The following is a 27,929-nucleotide window of genomic DNA, read 5'->3' on the forward strand; positions in this document are numbered from 1 at the left end:
TAGGGACCACCAACAGGTTGATACTTATAGAGCCCTGCGGGAGCACATAAGGAGACAGGTGGTTCCTCAAAAAGGTAAAGTGAATGTTTTACCCAGAATATTATTTCTCTTTCAGACAATGTCCATTTTGATATCCGATGTATTTTTAAAACAATGGCAGAAAGGTATATGCTTTAGGATGCTTAGGGCTGATCCTGTGTTGAGCAGGGGGTTGGACTAGATGGCCTGTATGGGCCCTTCCAACTATGATTCTATGATTCTATATTTAAATATATTTGGAAGAGAAAAAATCTTGCATGAAATATAAGGTATTACAAGATGCAAAAGAAAGAGGAGGTCTGGGTGTTCTGGAGTTGAAAATCTACTTTGCTGTCTTATATGGATGAAAGAATGGATGCTGCTGAAAAGTAAAAGGTTATTTTAAGTAGAAGCACATGCCCTGAGATATGACATGGTTATTTGTGCTATGAAAAACTTAAGGTTAATGAGGGATTCAAAAATAATTGTATTAGACATATGAGCCTCTTGTGGCGCAGAGTGGTAAGCAGCAGAATTGCTGTCTGAAGCTGTCTGCCCATGACGCTGGGAGCTCAATCCGAGCAGCCAGCTCAAGGTTGACTCAGCCTTCTATCCTTCCAGTTTGGGGTAGTGGTTAGGAGTGCCGACTTCTAATCTGGCATGCCGGGTTCGATTCTGCGCTCCTCCACATGCAGCCAGCTGGGTGACCTTGGGCTCGCCACAGCACTGATAACTGTTCTGACCGGGCAGTGATATCGGGGCTCTCCGCCTCACCCACCCCACAGGGTGTCTGTTGTGAGGAGAGGAACAGGAAGGCGACTGTAAGCCACTTTGAGCCTCCTTTGGGTAGGGAAAAGCGGCATATAAGAACCAACTCTTCTTCTTCTTCTTCTGAGGTCGGTAAAATGAGTACCCAGCTTGCTGGGGGGTAAAACGGTAATGACTGGGGAAGGCACTGGAAAACCACCCTGTATTGAGTCTGCCATGAAAATGCTAGAGGGCGTCACCCCAAGGGTCAGACGTGACTCAGTGCTTGCACAGGGGATACCTTTACCTTTATATTAGACATGCAACTCTGACGGTATAGAATAAATATAAATCCAAACTGTGTCCAAAGCCAGCACTGTGGCTCTCAATACAAGAAGCATTTTATAGACATGAAATGTTAATTAAAGGTGAATGGCTAACCTATACAGATATTAGATTTCTCTCAAGGGCAGCTTAAGATGAAATCAAGAGAAGATCTAATAAGGGAAGAAAGTTTTTTTTTAATGCACACTTATTATAAAAGAATAAGATTAAAAACTGCGCTGTTCTGAAGAAATTAAGACTTTATTTGAGATGGAATTAAACATTTTATACCACCACACAATATGGTTCAGGGCAGTCTACAAATGGATTATATACAAATTATATATGTAATGAACATGTTACTGCCAACATGTAAGTGTTGGAAATGTGAAGAACATGAAGGGACATTTTACCATATTTGTTGGACTTGTGATAAAGCCAAAATTAGATACAAATTCATTCATTAATGCAGAAGATTTAAATGAGAAGATTTGTATATGTGATAACAGTAGTGAGACATCTATATGTACAGAACTGGAAAATATCACCAACAGTAGGAGACTGGTTATTGTGCATAGATGGCTTCACTTATGAGAAAACAGACAAGAACTATATTTATTGCTAACTGGAAACCCCTTATTTATTTTTTGCATGACCAGGGAAATCATGAATGGATAATTTCTGTTTCTGAGGACTAAATAGAAGAATCTTATAGAGAATAGACAAGAAGACAAGTATTACATTTGTAATTATCTTAAAGTCAGGAATCTCATAAAAATTTTGGATTAACTGGTAATAGTACACGTCCTTGTTGCTGAGAGTTATATCGATATCGTTATCTTATCGCTCTTAAAACCCTTCCTCCCTCTTTTCTTCTTTTTCTGATTTCTTATCTTATTGTTTTAAATATTCTAATAAGAATATCTTCATTTCAAAAAGACTCCTGCCTGAGGTGTAGGATCAGATTTGTATGTGGCAATCCATCCTCTGGGGCATGGCAGCTAATCAACCTAGAGGGGGAGGAAGGGGAAAATGGAACCTGGGTGTTCGTGTGGCATGGGATCTTGGCCAAGCTTTTCTCTCACTGCTTGGTTGGGGAAGTGTATTATTTGCTCTGCAGACCCAACACCTTCCACAGGGCCTTCTTCACATCCCGGTTGCGGAAGCTGTAGATGAGCGGGTTCAGCATGGGTGTGATGATACAATACAGTGTGGAGACCAGGGTGTCGATCTCCAAGGAGTAGCCCGCACTGGGGCGGTTGTAGTTCACGTTGGCCATCCCAAAGTAGATTATGACCACCATCACATGGGAAGCACATGTGGAAAAGGCCTTGCGACGGCCCGTGTTGGAGCGAATCCGCAAGATGGCAGACAGGATGTAGACGTAGGAGACAACAACAAGTACAAATGGACTCAAGCCTATGAAGATACTGGCTATGTGAAGGACCATCTCATTGACGTAGGTGTCGCTACAGGCAATTTTAAGGAGCGGTGGAACATCACAGAATATGTGGTCAATCTGGTTGGTCCCACAGAAGGATAGATTGGTAGTCAGGGCAGTATGAATGATGGAATTTAGATATCCCCAGAGCCATGAGAACACGGCCAGAGGGACACGGACCTGGATGCTCATGAGATTGGTGTAGCGCAGTGGTTGGCAAATGGCGGCATAGCGGTCATAGGCCATGACAGCCAGCATGGCACACTCTGATCCTGCAAAGGTCATCAGGAAGAACATCTGGGCCATGCACTGGTTGTATGAAATGGTTGGCTCCCGACTCAAGAAGTTGGCCAGGATCTGTGGCACAGTGACGGATGAGTAGCACATATCCAGACAAGCCAAGTGGCTGAGGAAAAAGTACATGGGGCTGTGAAGGCGCGAGTCCAGCTGGATCAGGGTGACGATCGTTGTGTTCCCAATGATGGTCACCAAGTAGATTGCTAAGAAGACCAGGAACAGGAAGGCATGGCCCTGGGAGATGCCAGAGAAGCCAAGGAAGATGAATTCCATCACCTGTGTTTGGTTTCCACCTGCCATGGGCTCCATGGTGTCTGTCTGGGAGGCAAGGATCAGGAAGGAAGATAAATTAACATGGGCCAAAGCGGGACTCATAACGCTTTTCTGAAGTGACATTCTATCTTCTCAGCTACAACGAGCCATTCCATTATTCTTGATAATGGTGATGATGATAATGTTATGGGATGATGGTTGATCATCCAAAGATCAGTGAGATTTACAGAATATTCCAATAGAAGAAGACTATGTATTTATATCCCATTTTTTTATCCTGCTTTTCTCTGCAACGTGGAGTCTCAAAGCAACTTACAATCACTTTTCCTTCCTCTCCCTTTGTGAGGTTGGTGGGACTGAGAGCATTTTTTTGCCTGGCCCAAGGTCACCCAGCCGGCTTCATATGCAGGAGGATTGGGGCATCAGACCCAGCTCTCCCGGTTAGAGTCTGCCGCTCATAAGCACCATGGCAAAAGCCAAGAAAGCACTCAATAGCCCAGATTCAAACTGCAGTAGACCTAGAATCATAGAATTGGAAGGGACCTCCTGGGTCATCGAGTCCAACCCCCGTCCTACACTGCTCTTGCATAGCTCTTAAGCACTATGTCAAAAGCCAAGGAAGTGCTCAATAGACAAGCATTGATTTGCAACAGACCCCCCCCCCCCCCCTTAATCATGTCAAAGCCTGCTAGGACTGTAACCAGCAGTGATCAAAGGGGGAAAGATAACATTGAAGGGAGCAGGTAGTAATGAAAGAGTGAAGAAAAGCAGGTACAACAACGAGTGGTCTTTCATGGGGTGGGACCAACCCAGGTGCGCTGCCAGATGGCACAGGCCAAAGAGCTACAAGGTCATATCAAGCTGACTCAGTGTGCAGATCCAGCTGATCGCCATGGGTGTTGTACCTCGGCATCCTTTGCAAACCTTCTTGACAATGCCTCTCCCCTCTTCTGGCTGGAATAGAAGCACTTGGGGATCTCGATTTCTCGTGGCTCATGAAGGCATCTTTGACCCACAGAAAGCTTGTGCCCTGAAACTCTTATTGGTCTCCAAGGTGCTCCTGCCCTTGAACCTGGCTGCTCCTTCACAGACCAACACAGCCACCCTCTGGAATGGAGCTAAAAGACAACTTTTTAAAGCTCCTACCCCGAAAATCTCTAAGGGGCTGCTAGACTCAAATCCAGACGAGAATCATGACAATTTACCTCTTGCTGGTGCAGCCTGAAAGCTCTTCATCTAGTTGACCTCAGCAAGGTCCCCAATACAGCCGTGGTGGTCAGTGAATGAATGCAGTGAGCAAATTCAGCCTCCAGAATGGCTTGGTGCTGTTCAGACCTTTGGAGAAAGCCAGTAAGTTGCATGGCATGGCAGGTGATCTCAGTGGGTGAAACACATTTGCCCAAGAATTTTTATAGCAATTAAAAGGAAGGGGGAAGGATGAAAAGCACAAATGAGGAAAAACATAGAACAAAGATCAGACATATGGATTTCATTACAGCAAATGTTGAGCCTCCAGCCAATGCAGAGCATAAACTACAGGCCATACGTCAGATTTGTCCATTTCTAACAAGCATACTTCTTAAGAGTGAAATTAAAATTATTTCCACATTTGTTTTCTTTAATCTCTAGAGCCAAAAGTCACCCAATCATTTTCATCTCTTTCCGGCAAAGAGTCAATAAGAGGTTTCCAATTAGTCTTAAAGGAAGCTGCCGTCCTCTCTCTAGCCAGTGACGTAAGTTTAGCCATTCCAGGCAATCATAAAATCTTCAACAGCCATTCTCCGTGGTCTCAAGCAGAGCTCTTTCACCTCACCTCCTACTGATTCCTCCTTAGTGGAGGTGCTGGGGATTGAACTCTGAGCCTTCTGCATACCGAGCAGATCTTCTGCCACCAAGCCACAGCCCCTCCTCCATGGATCTGAACATGTCAGTTCACAATACATGAAACAAGTTCCAGGTTCATCTCAGCCTTAATGATGGACTAGGCTCCTAAGGAGATAGTGAACTCCACCTCCCTGGCAGTATTCAAGGAGCGGCTGGGCAGATCCTTCTCCTGGATGCTGGAGGCTGATCCTGCACTGAGCAGGGGGTGGGACTGGATGGCCTTTGTGGCCTCTTCCCACGCTAGGATTCTATGGGTCTAGTTCAGCAGTGGAAGGGGCTGCCTGAGGAGGTGGGGAGCTCCCCCTCACTGGCGGTCTTCGAGCAGCGGATGGGCAGATCCTTCTTCTGGATGCTTGAGGCTGATCCTGCGTTGAGCAGGGGGTGGGACTAGATGGTCTTCCAATTCTAGGGGGTTGGACTTGATGGCCCATTCCAACTCTAGGATTCTATGATTCTAGCACATGATAAATGTTTGTGTGATCTGCCATCCCTCTTTCCACTTTGGTTGCAGTTGCTATATGTGAACTTGGAACACAGGAGAAGAGGGTCCTTCACACTCAGTGCCCACCCTGATGAAGGTTCCTCCTCGGCTACTGGTACTTCTGCTCACATTCAGTTCCTCTGGTCCTGCCTCTCCTTCTCACCCCTTCTCTCCATCCCTTTTCTCACCTTCACAATTCTCCATCTTTCCACTGCAGAAGAACTCATTGGTGGGGCTTCCAGCTGCTTTTACTCTAGAAAGCCCCCTGCATAAGCTCTGGTAAGTTGCTGTCCATTTATGGTGGCCCAAGATGGTGGTTTACAAGGCAAGTGAGCAGCAGAGATGGTTGACCACTGGCTTCCTCTGCAGAGTTTTCCTTAGTGGTCTCCCATCCAAGTATTGACCCTACTTAGCTTTCGAGATCTGGCTAGATTGGGCTACACCATGCTGCCTTCTCTCCTAAGCACCATGTACATGACATTAGAAGCAAGTAATAATTGTATACTACTGCTTATTGAAACAGTACAATAATTCAGCCTGTCATGGTGAAGAAAATGTCAGTTCTCCATTCATGTTCACTTTCCTGCCTAAAAAAAACATAAGCATTTGCTGCTGGAAAGCTCCTCACCTGGGTGGGTGGATGCCTTCTCCTCCAGGTCAGCCCTGGTTCATGTTGGCAGGTGAAATCACACGACCTTTCGTTGCCCCTGCTGCTGCTGAGCCTGAAGACCCCAGTGTGGTAGAGATGGGCAGTCCCCACATGTGGGCCCTACAGTACGTCTGGAGGGTCTCTCCCCATCTTCAGCACGAAGAGCATGTTCCTGTCATCAGCTCCTACAAGACTGAGGTTGACTGGGTGTGAGAATACTTTCCTTGGGGGCCTCAGTTGGAAGCCCACAGGGGATGTAATTGCCGGAACTTCTGAGCACTGGGGGCTCACATGGGGCTTTTTAGCAGACTCAGTGGTGCCGCACAAAATAGATATTGCCTCATAGTGTCAGGGGATACACAACCTCATGCGTTCCCAAGAACCAAGACTAGCCATAGGACCATCTTGTAGTCAGTTTGAGGTTTCTTGATGCATCTTTCTGTCTTCAGTGGCTTATCCTGAATCTCCAGATCAAATCCTGCCTTATCTATCATACCTTGATTTCAGGTCAGGTCCTGATCTATTGTTGGTCTGATCCTGCTGTCCTAAGCTTCCCTTAAAAATTGGGAGAGAGTTCTACAGAAATTGGTGCACTACAAAGAGAGCTCCCCTAAACATACCCATTTGGTGAAGGAGGTTCATGCAAAAAAGCTTCCTGATGTGATCATGCATGGGACTGCCTTATACTGAGTCAGACACCCTCCCACCCCAGGCTGTCAAAGTCCACATTACCTACTCGTATCACCTTCTACCAGGTCCTTTCAATTGGAGATGCCAGGGACTGTATATGGCACTACGGGACTATGACATCTTGTGATTTTGATGGGATGCCCCTGTTGATACAGCCCAAAATGGCATTCGCCTTTTTTTACCGCTGCATCACACTGCCTGCTCATGTTTAGTTTACAATCCACAAGTACCCCAAGGTCTCGTTCACACACAGTGCTACCTAGAAGCGTATCCCCCATCCAGTAGGCATGCTTTTCATTTTTCTGACCCAGATGCAGAACTTTACACTTATCTTTATTAAATTGCATCTTGTTCTCATTTGCCCATTATCCCATTGTGTTCAGATCTCGTTGAACTCTGTCTCTATCTTCCGGAGTATTTGCCAGTCCTCCCAATTTGGTGTCATCTGCAAACTTGATGAGTAGTCCCTCCACCCCCTCATCTAGATCATTAATAAATATGTTAAAAAGTACCGGGCCGAGCACCGAACCCTGAGGTACCCCGCTACTCACCTCTCTCCAGTCTGATGAAACACCATTGACAACAACTCTTTGAGTGCGGTTCTCTAACCAATTCCCTATCCACCTAACTATCTGAAAATCCAGATTGCACTCCTTCAATTTATCCTTCAGAACATCATGAGGAACCTTATCAAAAGCTTTGCTAAAATCCAAGTAAACGACATCAACCGAATTTCCACGATCCAGCAAACTGTCACTTGGTCAAAAGGACCTGTTGGAGACAAATCCATGCTGACTTCCTTGGATCACCAAATTGTCCTCCAGATGTTTGCAGATCGCTCCCTGTAATATCTGCTCCATTATCTTCCCCACAACAGAGGTCAGACTCACTGGTCTGACCTGAATAACGTTTGCTCTCTTCCAGTCCTCCGGGACATCTCCAGTCCTTAAAGAGGTCCCAAAGATGATGGACAAGGGTTCTGCAAGTTCTCCGGAAAGTTCTTTGAGCACTCTCGGTCCAACGGCTCCATACCCTTTGCTGCTATGGATCACATCAGGAAAACATCCTTCCTTCTGTCCCTCTTGCTACCATGAGACCAGGGCATGCTTCTTATAACTCTACTCATCCTAGCTATCTAGATTAGATAGCCTACTTAGGAACGGGCCTCAATTAAAATAAAGGACTCGTATTCCCTTGTTCAGGTGAGACCTTTGCCAGTTGTTTGGAAGCAGTGGCTGGATGGATCAGGCAGATCATCTGACATTCAGCTCCTCCAAAACGGAGGTGGCTGGGGAGACTTTGGGCTGGGGAGATGCTTTGGGCTGCCTTGAGCAGGGGTTGGACTAGATGGCCTGTGTGGCTCCTTCCAACTCTAGGATTCTGATTCTGTGACCAGGGCAGGAGCAGGAAGTGGGCCTCCCATGCCTGGATGGGGAACTATTGACACCTGCACCAACCTAATCAGTTTATCATATGGCAGAGACATGCACAGGAAGCATATAATAGTATGAAAATCATAGCCTAGAAGAGACAAGGGTATGCAGACCAACCGGGCAATTTGCTTGAATACTAATGTCTAAATCCTAAGCCCATTCGGTAACAACTGGGGAGAGTAGAAGGAGCTCTCTCATTTCTCCCTGGAAAGGATGACACTCACATTTGGGTGGCAGATGGAAATAGGTCGGTGGGCTGTAACACAATGGCATTTGGGCCCTGGTACTTAGCCCCATTTAAGCAACAGGCCTGCCCAGCTGCCAAAGGGGTTCCTCTTCTATTAGCCTTGTCCATACTTGACACGGCCATTCACACCCAATCCCTGGCCGGTTCCCAGCAGCTGTTCCCATTCATTTCTTGGATCCTTTTCTCCCTCTCCTCCCTTTTCTCATCTTCCCCACTGGTGACATTTGGCCTGCAGTGTCCTTGGAACAGGACTCACGGGTGGGGGTGGGGGCTTTGCTTACTGTATTTTGGAAAACAGAATGGCATTATAAACAAATTAAAACATTGTGTGATTGCTATTTTATTGAGGTAGACCCTTGATTGTATCAAGTTCAGCTGCCCAAGTCATCTTTTGTGCTTGGTATGTTTTACTGACTTAAGGAAATTGTGATCCTCCCACCAGCCTACTGCACAGTTCTTAAACCTGAACAAACCATGGTCCAGAAGGCTTCCTTGGAGTGGCCACTGTCAGCCAAGGGGCCATCATGTGAAGGTTGCCCAGCCTCTGGAAGAATGCTGGCCCCCAAATGGTTCTCACCTTTGCACACGGATGACAAGCCAAGGTAGGGTTTCTCCTGCTGCTCCTCCAGGTTTTCAATTCCAGTCCCTCCTGTTTGCAAGAGGGGAGCAGTTTAGCCTAAAGATTTCATGGGGACATCTCCAAGATGTGGAACCTTCACTAGGTCTCAAGAGCCTCTCTTTGCCACCAGCATGAAGTCCCTGCTGGCCTAGAGCAGCCAGAGATATTCAAAACTGATGCTGCACTTAGAAATCTATTCTTAGAATCATAGAATCATAGAATCCTAGAGTTGGAAGGGGCCACACAGGCCATCTAGTCCAACCCCCTGCTCAACGCAGGATCAGCCCAAAGCATCCTAAAGCAGGTTTAGGGTCCTCTGGGACAGTCCTGAATTAAATATCCCTGAGTGAAGAGCTCAGGCTGGAAGCTCAGAGGATTTGTCTGGATTGCGTCTCTCAGGGGAAAGAAAAGTAATTTGTACCCAGAGGCATGTATAGAAACATGCAAACACAATGAAGAAAAAATACCACAACTGCTGAAATAGAAAACACTGTTCCTAGGGTGGGGGGGGGGGGGTTGGTTTCCAAAATACAGATCAGAATCAGAATACCTTTATTGGCATACATGACCTAGTAAGAAGATTAGAGATTTAAAGGGTCACAGAGTTCATGAAATCATGAGCATAATTTAGAATAGCCAGCAATAACTTGGCTACCATCACAATAAATGCAGGGGCCTTGTTACATTAAGCAATTTTTTCTCATCCAAATAGAACAATCTAATGTTCTTCAAGTGTCCTGCCCAGTGCAGGGGGTTGGACTAGATGATGGTTTATGGTTGAGGCCAGCATCTCGATGGTAGATCAAGACCCCCTTCCAGGGCTATTTGACACTGATTTGTTATTCCTCCTCAAGATACTGGGTTGTAGTGCTGCCACCGCTTGGATTGATTGGGTTGATTGGGGGCTGTTGGGTTTTAGATGAGTTTTATTGTTCTAGGGGTTTTAAGGAGGATTTTATCCATTGTGACCCGCCACGAACCTTACGGGAGTGGAGGGATTGTTGTTGTTGTTATGTGCGAAGTCGTGTCCGACCCATCGCGACCCCATGGACAATGATCCTCCAGGCCTTCCTGTCCTCTACCATTCCCCGGAGTCCATTTAAGTTTGCACCTACTGCTTCAGTGACTCCATCCAGCCACCTCATTCTCTGTCGTCCCCTTCTTCTTTTGCCCTCGATCGCTCCCAGCATTAGGCTCTTCTCCAGGGAGTCCTTCCTTCTCATGAGGTGGACAAAATATTTGAGTTTCATCTTCAGGATCTGGCCTTCTAAAGAGCAGTCAGGGCTGATCTCCTCTAGGACTGACCGGTTTGTTCGCCTTGCAGTCCAAGGGACTCGCAAGAGTCTTCTCCAGCACCAGAGTTCAAAAGCCTCAATTCTTTGACGCTCGGCCTTCCTTATGGTCCAACTTTCGCAGCCATACATTGCAACTGGGAAGACCATAGCCTTGACTAAACGCACTTTTGTTGGCAGGGTGATGTCTCTGCTTTTTAGGATGCTGTCTAGATTTGCCATAGCTTTCCTCCCCAGGAGCAAGCGTCTTTTAATTTCTTTGCTGCAGTCCCCATCTGCAGTGATCTTGGAGCCCAGGAAAATAAAATCTGTCACTATCTCCATTTCTTCCCCTTCTATTTGCCAGGAATTGAGAGGGCGGAGGGATATAAATCCAAAAAATATAAATAAATAAATTCCCCATGAGGTCCCTTCCAACTCTATTATTCTATAATACTAAGTAACCCACCAAAGGATGACACACAGGTGAACAAACCTGAGACGTTCGAAAACTCAGAAAAAAAGAAGGGGAGCTTCAGGTGCTTCAAAGTGGGCCCAATTCGGTGCAGGCTGAATCAAAACAGTCTGCATTTTTTCCCTGCATATGTCTAATAAATAGCTATTGATGGGGACACAAGACATCTCCCACCTGCTCTAACTTATACTGTGATGATGTTTAGACTTCCACCAAATTCTGACAGCCTTCTTCAGGGCCGCGTTCACCTCTTTGTTGCGGAGGCTGTAGATGAGGGGGTTCAGCATTGGGGTGATTATGCAGTACATGGTCGAGATCAGGGTGTCCATTTCCAAGGAGTATCCAGCGCTTGGACGGTTGTAGTTTACTATCCCATTTCCAAAGTAAAGAATGACAACAATGAGGTGAGAGGCACAGGTGGAAAAAGCTTTGCGCTTGCCGGCGGTGGAACGGATCTTCAGGATGGAGGACAGGATGAAGCAGTAAGAGAGAATGGTGAAAAGGAAGGGAGCCCCAGCCACAAAAATGCTTGTTATGTGGACTACCATCTTGTTGATATACACATCATTGCAAGAAATTTTCATCAATGGGGGGACATCACAAAAGATGTGATGAATCTGGTTGATTCCACAGAAGGACAACGTAGTGCTGAGGGCTGTATGGAGAGCAGAGTCCAGGGAGCCCCAGACCCAGGTGGCAAAGGCTAGGATGGTGCACACCTTAGAGCTCATGAGGCGGGAGTAATGCAAAGGTCTACAAATGGCAGCATAGCGGTCAAAGGCCATGACGGCTAAGAGCGTAGTCTCTGTCCCTGTGAAAGTCATCAGGAAGAACATCTGGGCCAGGCACTGGTTGTAGGTGATGGTTTGTTGCTGGGACAAGAAGTTCACCAGGATCTTGGGGACTGTGACGGAGGAGATGCAAATATCTAAGCAGGAAAGGTGGCAGAGGAAGTAGTACATGGGGGTATGGAGGCTGGAATCCACTCGAATCAAGATAAATATCATGAGGTTCCCCAATACAGTGAACAAGTAGATGGCTAGGAATGGCAGGAAGAGGTAGATGTGGCTGTTTGGAAAACCAGAGAAACCCAGGAAGACAAATCCCACCACTAGCGTCTGATTCTTCTCTCCCATTGAGGGTTCAGAACCTGCAAGGAAAAATACTCAATTGAGAGAAGACATCTTGCATTAGTTGGGCATTTGGGATGCCTCCAGGAAGCCAGAATCTCACTCATATAAAAGTCTTGCAGAAGCAGTGGGATTTTTGGAATGCGACCTATTGTAGATGTGTGACTAATTCATGACTGATTTGTAGCTTTCTGATTTGTAGCTGGTACTTTTCTACATGTTATTTAAACCCCTTACTGCAGATCCTGTGCTGCCAACAGGAACAGTTCCCTGCACTCCGCCAAATCACAACCTCTCAAATACTTAAGGACAGTAATCCTGACCCCTCTCACTATCTTCTTCTCCAAGCTGAACATTCCCGAGTCCTTCTGCCTTTCCTCATAGGGCTTGGACCCCTGGCTCTGGATTATCCTCATTGCTCTGCATCACCCTCTGCCTCAGAACTCAGGTGAGATCTTGCTACTCTGATGGACTCCCCACAACACAGAGCTTTTTCCAGGATACCAGGAGATTGTATCATCTTTGTTTCTCCACCTACAGTACCAGCTCAGACTGGGTCAAAGAACCACTTCCTGACAATTTACAGGGCCTCCATCCTGCAAGACTGTCCAGCATACCAAATCTCCAAACCTCTATTTCCCTTGAGTTGGGGGGTGGGGAAGTAAAGGAGTTGACCCACCCATTATCTCTTAGCCAAACCCATTTGTATCTGAAGGAAAGTTAGCAATTAGAATAACAGAATTATAGAGTTGGAGAGGACCTTCAGGGTGATCTAGTCCAACCCCTGCACAATGCAGGAACTCACAACTACCTGCCTACCCACAGTGACCCCCATTTCATGCCCAAGTGACACCCCCCTTACAAAGGTCCAACCTGGTGTACGGGTTAAGAATGCCAAGTTTGATGTTCTGCTCACCCACATGCCGCCAGCTGGGTCCCCTTAGCACTGATAAAGCTATTCTGACCAAGCAGGAATATCAGGGCTCTCTCAGCCCCACCTCCCTCACAAGGGGTCTGTTGTGGGGAGAGGAAGGGAAGGCAATGGTAAGCCACTTTGAGACTCCTTTGGGTAGAGAAAAGCGGCATATAAGACCCAACTCTTCTTCTTCTTCTTCAGTAATTACTTTTCTGTTATTCAGAGTTGTTGTACTGTACTTATTCCTAGATTTTAATGATTCCAGTCCCTTCCCTGGGTAATGAGCCCTTGACAGGTTCGGTTTGTTTACTGTGTCCCCTTCTCCCTCTCCTTCCATTTCTCATCTTTCCCACTGTTGACATTTTCTGTTCTGCTTCCTTTACTGTGGACGGCGAAATGGTCTTACAGGCAGATGATAACAATACATTGTGGTTATGTTATTGAAGCATTGTCTAGATTGCAATCATTTCAGCTGACAAAACAGCACAACCACAATGGCTGTCCTCGGTGTGTTCAATTATCTTAGGGAAGTCATAGGTGTTTTCCCTTCCATTCTGCTGCACAGTTCTTGACGCTGAACAAACCTAACTCAGGAAGGCTCCCCTGGAGTGGACCCTGTCAACCAAGGGCCCTGAGAAACCACCTCTATTCTTGCCAGTATGTTCAGATTGCCTGGCATCTGGAAATATGCTGGCCCAGCAAGAGTCTCTTACCTTTGCATTTGGGTGACAAGTCAAGGCCAGATTCCGCCTCCTGCTCCTCCAGGCGTTCGATTCCAGTTCATCCTGTTTGAAAGAGGAGAGCAGTTTAGCCTAAAGGTTTCGTGATGTCAGCCCCAAGAAGTGGAACCTTCGCTAGATCTCGAAGGCCTCTTTTGGCCGCCAGCATGAAGTCTCTTCTGCCTTAAAGTCGCCGGAGGTCTCCAGAGCTGCTGCTGCAGAGGGCAGGACTCTTTTCTTGGGCTGAGGGTCCTTTGGGATGTGCCTGGATGGGAAGTCCTCAGGCAGTGAAGAGTAGCAACTGGAAGCTCAGGGGGTTTGTCTGGATTGTGTCTCACACTGTCAGGGGAGAGGAAGGTGATTTGTACCCAGAGGCTGGTGCAGAACATGTAAACATACATATGCAATGAGGAAAAAACACCAACCTTTGAGACGGAAAATGCTGTTTCCAGGGCCAGGGGGCCTGTTTCCAGTTTCCAAAATACGGGTCAAAGCAGTGCCCCTCCTTAAACACTGAAGTTGGTTCTCCTGGGAGCCACTTCGCACACCAGGAATGTCCTACCACGTTATCATTCTTCAGAGGAATACACATGAATCTTAACTTTTTGGTCAGTTGTCATGGTTTGCTTTGTGAGATAATATATTGGTAACATTTGAAAAACATCACATGATGGCTCTCTTTAAGTATTTGAAAGGTTGTCACTGGCAGAGAGCAAAAGTTATTCCGATCTTCAAAAAAGGGAGGAAGGATGACCCGGGAAACTACAGACCAGTTAGTCTGACCTCTGTTGTGGGGAAGATAATGGAGCAGATAGTAAAGGGAGCGATCTGCAAACATCTGGAAGACAATGTGGTGATCCAAGGAAATCAGCATGGACTTTTCTCCAACAGGTCCTGTCAGACCAACCTGGTTTCCTTTTTTGACCAAGTAACAGGTTTGCTGGATCGTGGAAATTCAGTTGATGTCATAGAATCATAGAATCATAGAATCATAGAATCATAGAGTTGGAAGGGGCCATATAGGCCATCTAGTCCAACCCCCTGCTCAACGCAGGATTAGCTCAAAGCATCCTAAAGCATCCAAGAAAAGTGTGTATCCAACCTTTGCTTGAAGACTGCCAGTGAGGGGGAGCTCACCACCTCCTTAGGCAGCCTATTCCACTGCTGAACTACTCTGACTGTGAAACTTTTTCCCTGATATCTAGCCTATATCGTTGTACTTGTAGTTTAAAGTGTGGCACTCGTAGAAAGGTATTTTTAAAGAAGACTATGCAAAACAGCTAAAAATGAGAATGACAGGCCAGCTGTTTGGCAGGCACTCTTTCCCCCCTTGTGAGGTGGTGATGTTCTTTGTTGCATGGGGAGGGGGACATGGGCAACACTCAAAACATTTTTTGACTGTACTGATACAAGCCGAATCGAAACAGTCTTGATTTTTTGAGTGCATAAGTGTACTAAATAGATATTGAGGGGGACACAAAGCATCTCCCATTTTCTCTAACTTATAGTGTGATGAAGTTTAGACTTCCTCGAATTTCCAACAACCTTCTTCATGGCACAGTTCACCTCCTTGTTGCGGAGGCTGTAGATAAGAGGGTTCAGCATTGGGGTGATTATGCAGTACATGGTGGAGATGAGATTATCAGTCCCTAAGCACTTGTTCACTAGTGCAGTTCCAAATAAAATTATGACAACGATGAGGAGAAAAGCACAGGTGGAAAAAGCTTTGCGCTTGCCAGTGGTGGAACGAATCTTCAAGATGGAAGACAGGATGAAGCAGTAGGAGAGAATGGTGAAAAGGAAGGGAGCCCCAGCCACAAAAATGCTTGATATGTGGATTGCCATTTCATTGATGTGGATATCAATTCCAACAAGTAGGGGGACATCACAAAAGATATGATGAATCTGGTTGACTCCACAAAAGGACAATGTAGTGCTGAGGGCTGTATGGAGAGCAGAGTCCAGGGAGCCCCAGACCCAGGTGGCAAAGGCTAGGATGGTGCACACCTTAGTGCTCATGATGTGGGAGTAAGGCAAATGTTTAGAAATGGCAGCATAGCGGTCATATGCCATGACGGCCAGCACTGCAGCCTCTGTCCCAGTGAAAGAGATCAGGAAGAACATCTGAGCCAGACATTGGTTGTAGGTGATGGTTTGTTGCTGGGACAAGAAGTTGAGCAGGATCTTGGGGACTGTGATGGAGAAGATGCAAATATCTAAGCAGGAGAGGTGGCTGAGGAAGTAGTACATGGGATTTTGGAGGCTGGAATCGACTTGAATCAAGATAAAGATCATGAGGTTTCCCAGTAGAGTGACCAAGTAGATGACTCGGAATGGCAGGAAGAGGTAGAGGTGGCTGTTTGGGATTCCAGAGAAACCCAGGAAGACAAATTCCATCACTTGTGTCTGATTCCTCATTCCCATTGTGAGCCCAGAACTCACCTGCAAGGAGAAAGATGCAGCTGACAGACCATTTACATGAGATGTCTATTTGGGAAGAATTCAGGTAATGAGAATCACTCTTGTATTAAAGTCTTGCAGAAGAAGTGGGATTTTTTTTGAATACTTATTGTGGAAACAGGATGGGTGACTGGTTCATAGAATCATAGACCCATAGAATCCTAGAGTGGGAAGGGGCCATAAGGGCCACCTAGTCTCACCCTGTACTCAATGTAGGATCACCTTCAAGCAGCCAGAGTAACTCTCTGTCCAGCCGCTGCTTGAAGGCCATGAGTGAGGGGGAAGCTTTTTCTGACCCATGTGGGAATGCACTGGTGATTGAGAACAGGGCAAAAGCACAGAGTGGGGGGGGGCTCTAGAAGTGCGTAGGTAGAAGGTGAGCACCAAATCGCATACCTTTCGAAAGACTAGTTGCAGTAGCCCCTCGCGGATTCCTCTTTACCACCCAGCAAGCCTTTTGATGTTGGTTTTATATATCGGTGTATTCCTTACCATAATGTGACCCCTGAGGAAGACCCCTGCGGTCAAAACGCATTTGGTCCATTCTTTGTTGGTCTATTCCATGTGCAGTTAGAAATGTGATATTTTGTTTTTTAATTATGATGACTTATGTACTTTATGTAATAAATATTTGAATTTTTTTAAAAAAAAATTTTTGCAGCTCAACCTTCGGGTTCCTAACTTACCAGGAGATTTTATCATCCTTTTTTTCCTCTACCTACACTGACCAGGTCAGACTGGGTCAAAGAACCACTTCCCGACAATTTCCAGGGTCTCCATCCTGCCTGACTGCTCCTGGAGCTGCGGAGGCGTTGTCTGAGTGGGCGGCGGTGCTGGTGCCGGCTGCCCCCGGCGGGCGCTCCAGGGTCTGCGGGGCACCAGCGAGGCATCTTGTTGGCAGGTACAGCCGCTGAGAGCTCCGCTGGCGCCGGCGCTGGGTACTCCGACGCGGCGACCGGCTATGTCCGAGGTGAGGCAGGCAATGGGGTGGTCGGCCGGCTTCGGGCGAACACAGAGGGGGGGAGGATTGGGAGGCGCTTTGCGCCTCCCGATTCATCAGTCCGGCGACAAGGGACCAATTGCGAGCCGCGCTGTGCGCGGCTCGCAATTGGTTCCTTGCCGCTGGACTGACAATCGGAGGGTCCAATTGGCAGGCGCTTTGATTGTCAGTCCGGGGGAAGGGGCCTACCGGCACCCCTCCTCATCCCGGACAGGGCCCGCCAATGGAGCCCTTACTCCTTTATTTTATCCGCTATGCGGCGATTCCTCCAGGGGTGGAGGAGTGGGCTGCGAGGGTCCGGGACACCTGGGGGGAGGTGACCGCCACCCTGCATAAGGCCAAAGATGACTTCAAGAAATGGGCGAACCGAAAGCGGCAGCCCGCTCCAGCCTACGCGGTCAGGGACAGAGTCTTAATCTCCACTAAACATCTAAAGAACTGAAGGCCGTGTAAAAAACTGAGCTATCAATACGTGGGCCCCTTTAGAGTCACTGAGGTTTTGAACGAGGTGGCCATCAAAGTGGAGCTTCCGGCCGCGTACCGGTTTTTCATGTTAGTCTGGTGGAAAAGTGCACCTGGTTTTTCTTGTTAGCCTGGTGAAAAAGGTGCCTCTGCCTGACAGGTGGCACCCCAAGTCATTGCTGCCACCCCCGGTCATGGTTGGGGATGACACCCATTACGAATTTTCGGAGATTGTGGACTCCCGCATCTCCCATAAACACCTACAGTATCTAGTGGCCTGGAAAGGTTTCCCCGACTCAGATAATGAATGGGTGGATGCCGAGGACATGGCAGCCCCCTCCCTGCTCTGCAAATTCCATTCCCGATTTCCAGATAAACTGGGACCCGCTCTGACTGCTGCGGGGGGATAGGGCGGGGAGGGGGTCTTAAGGGAAGCCGAGTGTCATGAACCCCGATTCATGCCAGTTAAGTTTCGTTACTGCCAGTTCCGTTTCTCACCAGCCTGGGAGACTCGAGGCCATAAACCTGTAAATCTGTCGTCAGGCTCCAAGCCTCCCTTCTCTTCCCAGCAGAAGTTTTCCGCTGTTGGTGTATCAGTCTCAGTATAAGTGTCCTTGCAGAAACAGCCTAGTCTCAACAACATTATAACAACTTAGATTAGATTCTTAACCATCTGGCATCCTGTGAACCAAGACACCTTTGGTACCCTTTTGCTCTCCTGCCAAAATGCCTTTGTACCCCTCTTTTATGATCAGGGCTCTATATCTGCCCTGAGTTACCCATTGTTCATTGTTATTATCAAGATCTTTGCTTTAGGAAGATCTTGGCTTGCTTTAGTGTTCTGTGGACTCTGTTTAATAAAGCTCTCTTTGGATTTTCAACTGACTGTTGGATCTCGGATGTGTCTTTATCACGGACTCTGCAGGTTTGGCTCAGCCTGGTTCCTGACAATTTGTACCCAGAGGCATGTATACTATAGAACAGTGGTCCCCAACCTTTTTATCACTGGGGACCAGTCAATGCTTGACAATTTTACTGAGGCCCAGGGGGGGTTAGTCTTCTGCCAAGGGATGTCACCACTGCCTGAGTCAATGCTCCACTTGCTTTCCCGCTGGCGCCCCTGACTTCCCGCCGCCCACTGGGGGGCGCTGCCAGCAGCTGCTGTGCAGTGCCACGCCGAGGGGGAGCCCCAGCCATGGTGGCCACCAGAGAGGTGAGCCGGCGGCAGACTGGCAGGGCATCCCCTGAGGCAGCAGCCAAGGAGGAGGAGCAGCGGCCCAGTACTGACTGATCTGCGGCCTGGTACTGGTCCCCGGACCAGGGGTTGGGGACCACTGCTATAGAACATGAAACATGCAAACACAATGAAGAAAAAATATCACAACTGTTGAAATAGAAAACACTGTTTCTAGGGTTTCCAAAATACAGATCAGAATCAGAATACCTTTATTGGCATACATGACCTAGTAAGAAGATTAGAGATTTAAAGGGTTACAGAGTTCATGAAATCATGAGTATAATATAGAATAGCCAGCAATAACTTGGCTACCATCACAATAAATGCAGGGGCCTTGTTACATTAAGCAAATGCTTCTCATCCAAATAGAACAATCTAATTTTCTTCAAGCGTCCTGCATAGTGCAGGGGGTTGGAGTAGATGATGGTTTATGGTTGAGGCCGGCACCTTGATGGTAGATCAGACCCCCCTCCAGGGCTATGTGACACTGATTTGTTATTCCTTTTCAAGATACTGGATTGTAGTGCTGCCGCTGCTTGGATGGATTGGGTTGGGTGGGGGCTATTGGATTTTAGATGGGTTTTATTGTTCTAGGGGTTTTAAGGAGGTTTTTATCGAGCCTACCTCAGGAGGTGGTGGGTTCTCCATCTTTGGACATTTTTAAACAGAAGCTAGATAGCCATCTGACGGAAAGGCTGATTCTGAGAAGGCAAAGGGGTGGCAGGTGACAGTAGATGAGCGATTGGGATGTGAATGTCCCACATAGTGCAGGGGGTTGGACTAGATGATCCACGAGACCCTTCCAATGCTATGATTCTATGATTCTATGATTGTGACCCACCACAAACCTTACAGTATTGGCGGGATATAAATCCACTAAATAAATAAATAAATAAATTCCCCATGAGGTTCCTTCCAACTCTATTATTCTATAATTCTAAGTAACCCACCAAAGGATGACACAGGTGAACAAACCTGAGACGTTCAACAAACCAGAAAAAAAGAAGGGGAGCTTCAGGTGCTTCACTTTGGATCCAATTTGGTGCAGGCTGAATCCAAACAGTCTGCATTTTTCCCCTGCATATGTCTACTAAATAACTATTGAGGGGGACACAAGACAACTCTCTCCTGCTCTAACTTACAGGGTTATGATGATTAGATTCCCCCCGAAATCTGACAGCCTTCTTCAGGGCCCCGTTCACCTCTTTGTTGCGGAGGCTGTAGATGAGGGGGTTCAGCATTGGGGTGATTATGCAGTACATGGTCGAGATCAGGGTGTCCATTTCCAAGGAGTATCCAGTGCTTGGACGGTTGTAGTTTATTATCCCATTTCCAAAGTAAAGGACGACAACAATGAGGTGAGAACCACAGGTGGAGAAAGCTTTGCGCTTGCCGGCGGTGGAACGAATCTTCAGAATGGAGCGCAGAATTAATGAGTAGGAGAGAATAATGAAAAGCAGTGGGACTCCAGCCATAAAATAGCTTGCTATTCGGACTGTCATTTCATTGACGTGGGCATCATTGCAAGCAATTCTCAACAGCGGGGGGACATCACAAAAGATGTGATGAATCTGGTTGATTCCACAAAAGGACAACGTGGTGCTGAGGGCTGTATGGAGAGCAGAGTCCAGGGAGCCCCAGACCCAGGTGGCAAAGACTAGGATGGTGCACACCTTAGAGCTCATGAGGCGGGAGTAATGCAAAGGTCTACAAATGGCGGCATAGCGGTCAAAGGCCATGACGGCTAGGAGAGTAGTCTCTGTCCCTGTGAAAGTTATCAGGAAGAACATCTGGGCCAGGCACTGGTTGTAGGTGATGGTTTGTTGCTGGGACAAGAAGTTCACCAGGATCTTGGGGACTGTGACGGAGGAGATGCAAATATCTAAGCAGGAGAGGTGGCAGAGGAAGAAGTACATGGGATTATGGAGGCTGGAATCCACTTGAATGACGATAAATATCATGAGGTTCCCCAGTAGAGTGACTAAGTAGATGGCTAGGAATGGCAGGAAGAGGTAGATGTGGCTGTTTGGAAAACCTGAGAAACCCAGGAAGACAAATCCCACCACTAGCGTCTGATTCTTCTCTCCCATTGAGGGTTCAGAACCTGCAAGGAAAAATACCCAATTGAGAGAAGACATCTTGCATGAGATGGGCATTTGGGATGCCTCCAGGAAGCCAGAATCTCACTCATATAAAAGTCTTGCAGAAGCAGTGGGATTTTTGGAATGCGACCTATTGTAGATGTGTGACTAATTCATGACTTCTTTTTTGGATTTCTCCCTCTTTCCTCAATTGAAACCATTCTCATCGGCACCCCTGATAATCTTGTCTGTGCCAAAGAGATGAGAATTCCTCTCTATCCTCCCCACGCTGTGTCTGTCTGCCGTTTTTGATGCCATTGATCTCTCCCTTGGTTGAGGAGTAAGGATTTCACAACATTCTCCTTAGTTGGTTCTCTTCCTATCTTTAAAGGTCATACACGGCTTGAACGGGGTGTGGAATGGGCCTGCTTCAGCCTTCAGATCCTGTTCTGCCCTACCCAATCTGGAGGGTTGACAACTCCTTGAGAGGATTCTCTCTCACTCCTTTCCCAATAGTGTTGACAATATTGTGATGGTAGGGGTCTGTACAGTTTAGAGCAACACTCCCGGCATCCGAAGTTATAAATTATTTATTGAAAAGAAGATGTTTACAAGCATAGTTTTAGAACCACACCTGAATGAGAAAGAGATTTCAAAAGAAACGGGATAAAATGCAATCCTCTTGCCCTTCTCACTAGACTTGCTCTACAACAGGGGTAGTCAAACTGCGGCCCACCAGATGTCCATGGACTACAATTCCCAGGAGCCCCCTGCCAGCAAATGCTGGCAGGAGCTCCTGGGAATTGTAGTCCATGGACATCTGGAGGGCTGCAGTTTGACTACCCCTGCTCTACAAGAGGTTATAAAATAGAATAATAGAGTCATAGAATCATAGAGTTGGAAGGGGCCAAACAGGCCATCTAGTCCAACCCCCTGCTCAATGCAGGATCAGCCCAAAGCATCCTGAAGCATCCAAGAAAAGTGTGTATCCAACCTTTGCTTGAAGACTTCCAGTGAGGGGGAGCTCACCACCTCCTTAGGCAGTCTATTCCACTGCTGAACTAGAATCATAGAGTTGGAAGGGGCCAAACAGGCCATCTAGTCCAACCCCCTGCTCAACGCAGGATCAGCCCAAAGCATCCTGAAGCACCCAAGAAAAGTGTGTATCCAACCTTTGCTTGAAGACTGCCAGTGAGGGGGAGCTCCCCACCTCCTTAGGCAGCCTATTCCACTGCTGAACTAGAATCATAGAGTTGGAAGGGGCCAAACAGGCCATCTAGTCCAACCCCCTGCTCAACGCAGTTTGTTTATTGTGTCCCCTTCTCCCTCTCCTTCCATTGCTCATCTTTCCCACTGTTGACATTTTCTGTTCTGCTTCCTTTACTGTGGACGGCGAAATGGTTTTACAGGCAGATGATAACAATACATTGTGTTTATGTTATTGAAGCATTGTCTAGATTGCAATCATTTCAGCTGACAAAACAGCACAACCACAATGGTTGTCCTCGGTGTGTTCAATTATCTTAGGGAAGTCATAGGTGTTTTCCCTTCCATTCTGCTGCGCAGTTCTTGACGCTGAACAAACCTAACTCAGGAAGGCTCCCCTGGAGTGGCCCCTGTCAACTAAGGGGCCTGAGAAACCACCTCTTTTCTTGCTAGTATTGTTATGTGGGCTGTCACCCCTCCATCGCAGGCTGGCACACCCGTGTTAACCCTTCCTGACATTCCTGCGCAGACCCTGGCACCAGAGAGAGAAAAGCCAGGTTAACCCTTGCAAAGCATAATGGGAGAGCAGCTAAAACCCACTTCGTGCTCAGAAGCAGGACTTGGAGTTAGGCTTCCCCCAACCTCCTTGCTGGCAAACAAAAGAGGAGTTTGTCAGCACACCTGGCAAGTACAGAGAGACAAAGGCACCCCACCCAAGACTCCCATCCAACCAGCCAAGCACATTGTCTTGCAAAGGGAACTGGCCACTCTCTTTCAAAACCAAATCTAATCCAAGATTTGGTCTTTGTCTTTTCCCTTACCACTATCCCCAGGCCCAAGCAATCATCCAGGATTTGCCAGAAATGGGCCATCCGCCCTTCTAGGTAGGAAATATTTCTTCCTATTCCCAGCGGCTAGTTTCTTTGTCTCAGCAACCCGTTTCTTTGTTGGGACCCGGCTCCAGCCATCAAACTCTTTGTCCAAGCCCTGGACCAGGTAGGATCAGCCCCCGATCACCTCAGGTAACAAATGTCCTTTAAATATTGGGCTTCCACAGCCACAAAGGGCAGTCAGTTTCCAGGCTACAGAAATTCTGTCCGGCGCTCATCTTGGTCCCTCGTCCATTGCCCCAAATTGCTTCCCTGGACCTCCGGAACTCTGCTCCACCCAGAAGACAGGTAGATATCACTCCCAATCAACCCTTAGTACAGGTTCCTCCCCTGTAAGCCTTTTCCTTGAGTTCCAGTGGCCAGGAATGTACATTTCTATGCTAGATTGTGCATGTGTCTAATTAGTGTGTTAATAAAATCATTCTCTGCCTTGGTTCTACCTCAGTGACATAATTACCCAGTAAACTGTGCAATACAAGGTCCCACGTTACGCCACGCTGTCCCTTGCTGGCTCTACTAGCTGATTCTCCACAACTAAATTGAGACACGTGTCCTTACAGACACACATTTGGCTTAACAGTATGTTCAGATTGCCTGGCATCTGGAAATATGCTGGCCCAGCAAGAGTCTCTTACCTTTGCATTTGGGTGACAAGTCAAGGCCAGATTCCGCCTCCTGCTCCTCCAGGTGTTCGATTCCAGTTCATCCTGTTTGAAAGAGGAGAGCAGTTTAGCCTAAAGGTTTTGTGATGTCAGCCCCAAGAAGTGGAACCGTCACTAGATCTCGAAGGCCTCTTTTGGCCGCCAGCATGAAGTCTCTTCTGCCTTAAAGCAGCCGGAGGTCTCCAGAACTGCTGCTGCAGAGGGCAGGACTCTTTTCTTGGGCTGAGGGTCCTTTGGGATGTGCCTGGATGGGAAGCCCTCAGGCAGTGAAGAGTAGCGACTGGAAGCTCAGGGGGTTTGTCTGGATTGTGTCTCACACTGTCAGGGGAGAGGAAGGTGATTTGTACCCAGAGGCTGGTGCAGAACATGTAAACATACATATGCAATGAGGAAAAAACACCAACCTTTGAGACGGGAAATTCTGTTTCCAGGGCCAGGGGGGAGGTTTCCAAAAGCTCTGCCCCTCTTTAAACACTGAAGTTGGTTCTCCTGGGAGCCACTTCACACACCAGGAATGTCCTACCCCGTTATCATTCTTCAGAGGAATACGCATGAATCTTAACTTTATGGTCAGTTGTCATGGTTTGCTTTCTGAGATAATATATTGGTAACATTTGAAACACATGACAGAATCATAGAATCATAGAGTTGGAAGGGGCCACACAGGCCATCTAGTCCAACCCCCTGCTCAACGCAGGATCAGCCCTAAGCATCCTAAAGCATCCAAGAAAAGTGTGTATCCAACCTTTGCTTGAAGACTGCCAGTGAGGGGGAGCTCACCACCTCCTTAGGCAGCCTATTCCACTGCTGAACTACTCTGACTGTGAATTTTTCCCCCTAATATCTAGCCTATATCGTTGTACTTGTAGTTTAAACCCATTACTGTGTGTCCTCTCCTCTGCAGCCAATGGGAACAACATCCTGCCCTCCTCCAAGTGACAACCTTTCAAATACTTAGAGGGCTATCATGTCCCCTCTCAACCTCCTTTTCTCCAGGCTGATGATGGCTCTCTTTAAGTATTTGAAAGGTTGTCACGGAGGATGATAGGGAATGGGTTCTGTTGGCAAAGGGGGGGGTGGACATGCAGGAATGGGCTTAAACTACGTGTAGCTAGATATCAGGAGCATAAACGTCATGCTCAGAATAGTTCAGTTCTGGAGTGGGGAGCTCCCCCTCACTGGTGGTCTTCAAACTGCGCCTAGACAGATCCTTCTCCTTGATGCTTGAGGCTGATCCTTCTCTGAGCAGGGGGTGGGACTAGATGGCCTCAATGGCCCCTTCCCACTCTACGATTCTAGGAGTCTAGTTCAGCCGTGGAATGGGCTGCCTAAGGAGGTGGGGAGCTCCCCCTCACTGGCCGTCTCCAAACAGATACTTCTGGATGCTTGAGGCTGATCTTGCACTGAGCAGGGGGTGGGACTGGATGGCCTCTATTGCCCCTTCCCACTCTAGGATTCTAGGAGTCTAGTTCAGTAGTGGAATGGGCTGCCTAAGGAGGTGGGGAGCTTCCCCCCACTGGCCGTCTACAAGCAGCGGCTGGACAGATCCTTCTCCTGGATGCTTGAGACTGACCCTGCACTGAGCAGGGGGTGGGACTAGATGGCCTGCATGGCCCCTTCCCACTCTGGGATTCCATGGGTCTAGTTCAGCAGTGGAAGGGGCTGCCTAAGGAGGTGGGGAGCTCCCCCTCTCTGGCGGTCTTCAAGCAGCGGCTGGACAGATCCTTCTCCTGGATGCTTTGGGCTGATCCTGCACTGAGCAGGGGGTGGGACTAGATGGCCTGCATGGCCCCTTCCCACTCTGGGATTTTATGGGTCTAGTTCAGCAGTGGAATGGGCTGCCTCAGGATGTGGGAAGCTCTCCTTCACACAAAAATTCTGCATTATAAGGAAATTAAAAGCAGGATTTGAAGCACAAGTATATATATTTAACCAGTAATATGGACAGTATAAACAGTGATGACAAAGAACTACATGGATTGCTTCTGTCTGAGTCATAGCAGACGTGGGAGGATGCCGTGCCTGAGGTTCTGGGCAGCACACCTGTCACTACTGGCTGCTCAGCAGCCATCACCTTTAAATACTCCCCAACCTATAGGCAGGCAGGAGGGAGCATTTAAAGGGAAGGAGGGAGCATTTATAAGGAGTGGGTCACCTTTAAATACTCACCAACCTTTAGGTAGGCAGGAGGGAGCATTTAAAGGGAAGGAGGGAGCATTTATAAGGAGTGGGTCACCTTTAAATACTCCCCAACCTATAGGCATCCAGGAGGGAGCATTTAAAGGGAAGGAGGGAGCATTTATAAGGAGTGGGTACTGCTGAACAGCTGATAATGACAGGTGAACTGCCCACTCCCTCCCCAAGCTGTGGTTCCAAGGAAGGGAGTAAAGGATGATTGACCTGTCACTATCAGATGTTATCCAGGGAGCTCTTTAATTGACTTCTCAATGCCTTTGCAGGAAGTACAGCCTGGAAAGGCATTGAGAAGTAATTTAAAAAGCTTCCCAAATAAGGACTGATACTGACAAGTGTGGCACTCGTAGGAAGGAATTTTTAAAGAAGACCATGCAAAACAGCTAAAAATGACAATGACAGGCCAGCTGTTTGGCAGGCACTCTTTACCCCCCTTCAGGTGGTGATGTTCTTTGTTGCATGGGGAGGGGAACATGGGCAACACTCAAAACATTTTTTGACTGAATCTGAAAAACAGAAGAGGGCTTCAGGTGCTTCACATTCAGCCTGAAGAAACAGTCTTGATTTTTTTTAGTGCATATGTCTACTAAATAGCTATTTAGGGCCAAACAAAACATCTCTCATTTGTTCTAATTTATACTGTGATGATGTTTAGACTTCCTTGAACTTCCAACAACCTTCTTCAAGGCCCCGTTCACCTCCTTGTTGCGGAGGCTGTAAATGAGAGGGTTCAGCATTGGGGTGATTATGCAGTACATGGTGGAGATGAGAGTGTCAGTCTCCAAGGAGTAACCAGCACTTGAACGGTTGTAGTTTAATATCCCATTTCCAAAGTAAAGGATGACAACGATGAGGTGAGAAGCACAGGTGGAAAAAGCTTTGCACTTGCCAGTAGTTGAACGAATCTTCAAGATGGAAGACAGGATGAAGCAGTAGGAGAGAATGGTGAAAAGGAAGGGAGCCCCACCCACAAAAATGCTTGAATAGTGGACTGCCATTTCATTGATGTGGACATCATTACAAGCAATTCCAACAAGTGGGGGGACATCACAAAAGATGTGATGAATCTGGTTGACTCCACAAAAGGACAATGTGGTGCTCAGGGCTGTATGGAGAGTGGCATTTAGGGAGCCCCAGACCCAGGTGGCAAAGGCTAGGATGGTGCACAGCTTAGAGCTCATGATGCAGGAGTAATGCAAAGGTTTACAAATGGCGGCATAGCGGTCGTAGGCCATGACAGCCAGCACTGCAGCCTCTGTCCCTGTGAAAGTCATCAGGAAGAACACCTGGGCCATGCACTGGTTGTAGGTGATGGTTTGTCGCTGGGACAAGAAGTTCACCAGGATTTTGGGGACTGTGACGGAGGAGATGCAAATATCTAAGCAGGAGAGGTGGCTGAGGAAGTAATACATGGGAGTATGGAGGCTGGAATCTAGTTGAGTCAGAATAAATATCATGAGGTTCCCCAGTAGAGTGACCAAGTAGATTGCTAGGAATGGCAGGAAGAGGTAGAGGTGGCTGTTTGGGATGCCGGAGAAACCCAGGAAGACAAATTCCATCACTTGTGTCTGATTCCTCATTCCCATTGGGAGCCCAGAACTCACCTGCAAGAAAAAAGATGCAGCTGAGAGAAGACCATTTACACGAGACGCCTATTTGGGATGAATTCAGGTAATGTGAATCTCTCTTGTATTACAGTCTTGCATAAGAAGTGAGATTTTTTTGAATACTTATTGTGGAAACAGGATGGGTGACTGGTTCATAGAATCATAGACCCATAGAATCCTAGAGTGGGAAGGGGCCATGCAGGCCATCTAGTCCCATCCCCTGCTCAGTGCAGGATCAGCCTCCAGCATCCAGGAGAAGGAACCATCCAGCTGCTGCTTGAGGACCACCAGTGAGGGGGAGCTCCCTACCTCCTTAGGCAGCCCCTTCCACTGCTGAACTAGACTCCTAGAATCCTAGAGTGGGAAGGGGCCATGGAGGCCACCTAGTCCACCCCCTGCTCAAGACAGGATCACCTTCAAGCAGGTAGAAGGTGAGCACCAAATCGCATACCTTTCGAAAGACTAGTTGCAGCAGCCCCTCACGGATTCCTCTTTACCACCCAGCAAGCCTTTTGAT

At 47.5% G+C, this 27,929-nt stretch overlaps 5 protein-coding genes across 5 annotated transcripts; all 5 read right to left on the reverse strand.

The window, feature by feature from the left end:
• Positions 1–1,500: 1,500 nt before the first annotated feature.
• LOC143839158 (olfactory receptor 5V1-like) lies at positions 1,501–6,192 on the reverse strand. The gene is made up of 3 exons (XM_077340984.1): positions 6,094–6,192; positions 4,306–4,435; positions 1,501–3,145 (listed from the first exon to the last, which is right to left on the reverse strand). Exon 3 carries the CDS (start codon positions 3,134–3,136, stop codon positions 2,195–2,197), a length of 942 nt encoding a protein of 313 aa, XP_077197099.1. The 5' UTR covers positions 3,137–3,145; positions 4,306–4,435; positions 6,094–6,192; the 3' UTR covers positions 1,501–2,194.
• Positions 6,193–11,028: 4,836 nt separating this feature from the next.
• LOC143838905 (olfactory receptor 5AR1-like) lies at positions 11,029–11,985 on the reverse strand. The gene has a single exon (XM_077340808.1). It carries the CDS (start codon positions 11,983–11,985, stop codon positions 11,029–11,031), a length of 957 nt encoding a protein of 318 aa, XP_077196923.1.
• Positions 11,986–15,111: 3,126 nt separating this feature from the next.
• Positions 15,112–16,038, reverse strand: LOC143839159 (olfactory receptor 5B12-like). The gene has a single exon (XM_077340985.1). The coding sequence runs from the start codon at positions 16,036–16,038 to the stop codon at positions 15,112–15,114; it is 927 nt and encodes a 308-aa protein (XP_077197100.1).
• Positions 16,039–19,068: 3,030 nt separating this feature from the next.
• On the reverse strand, positions 19,069–23,677 carry LOC143839161 (olfactory receptor 5AR1-like). The gene is made up of 2 exons (XM_077340986.1): positions 23,586–23,677; positions 19,069–20,877 (listed from the first exon to the last, which is right to left on the reverse strand). Exon 2 carries the CDS (start codon positions 20,861–20,863, stop codon positions 19,907–19,909), a length of 957 nt encoding a protein of 318 aa, XP_077197101.1. The 5' UTR covers positions 20,864–20,877; positions 23,586–23,677; the 3' UTR covers positions 19,069–19,906.
• Positions 23,678–26,434: 2,757 nt separating this feature from the next.
• Positions 26,435–27,391, reverse strand: LOC143839162 (olfactory receptor 5V1-like). The gene has a single exon (XM_077340987.1). It carries the CDS (start codon positions 27,389–27,391, stop codon positions 26,435–26,437), a length of 957 nt encoding a protein of 318 aa, XP_077197102.1.
• Positions 27,392–27,929: the final 538 nt, after the last annotated feature.

Source organism: Paroedura picta, chromosome 5 (assembly GCF_049243985.1).
Source record: "Paroedura picta isolate Pp20150507F chromosome 5, Ppicta_v3.0, whole genome shotgun sequence".
In the NCBI taxonomy this organism is placed as follows: Eukaryota; Metazoa; Chordata; class Lepidosauria; order Squamata; family Gekkonidae; genus Paroedura; species Paroedura picta.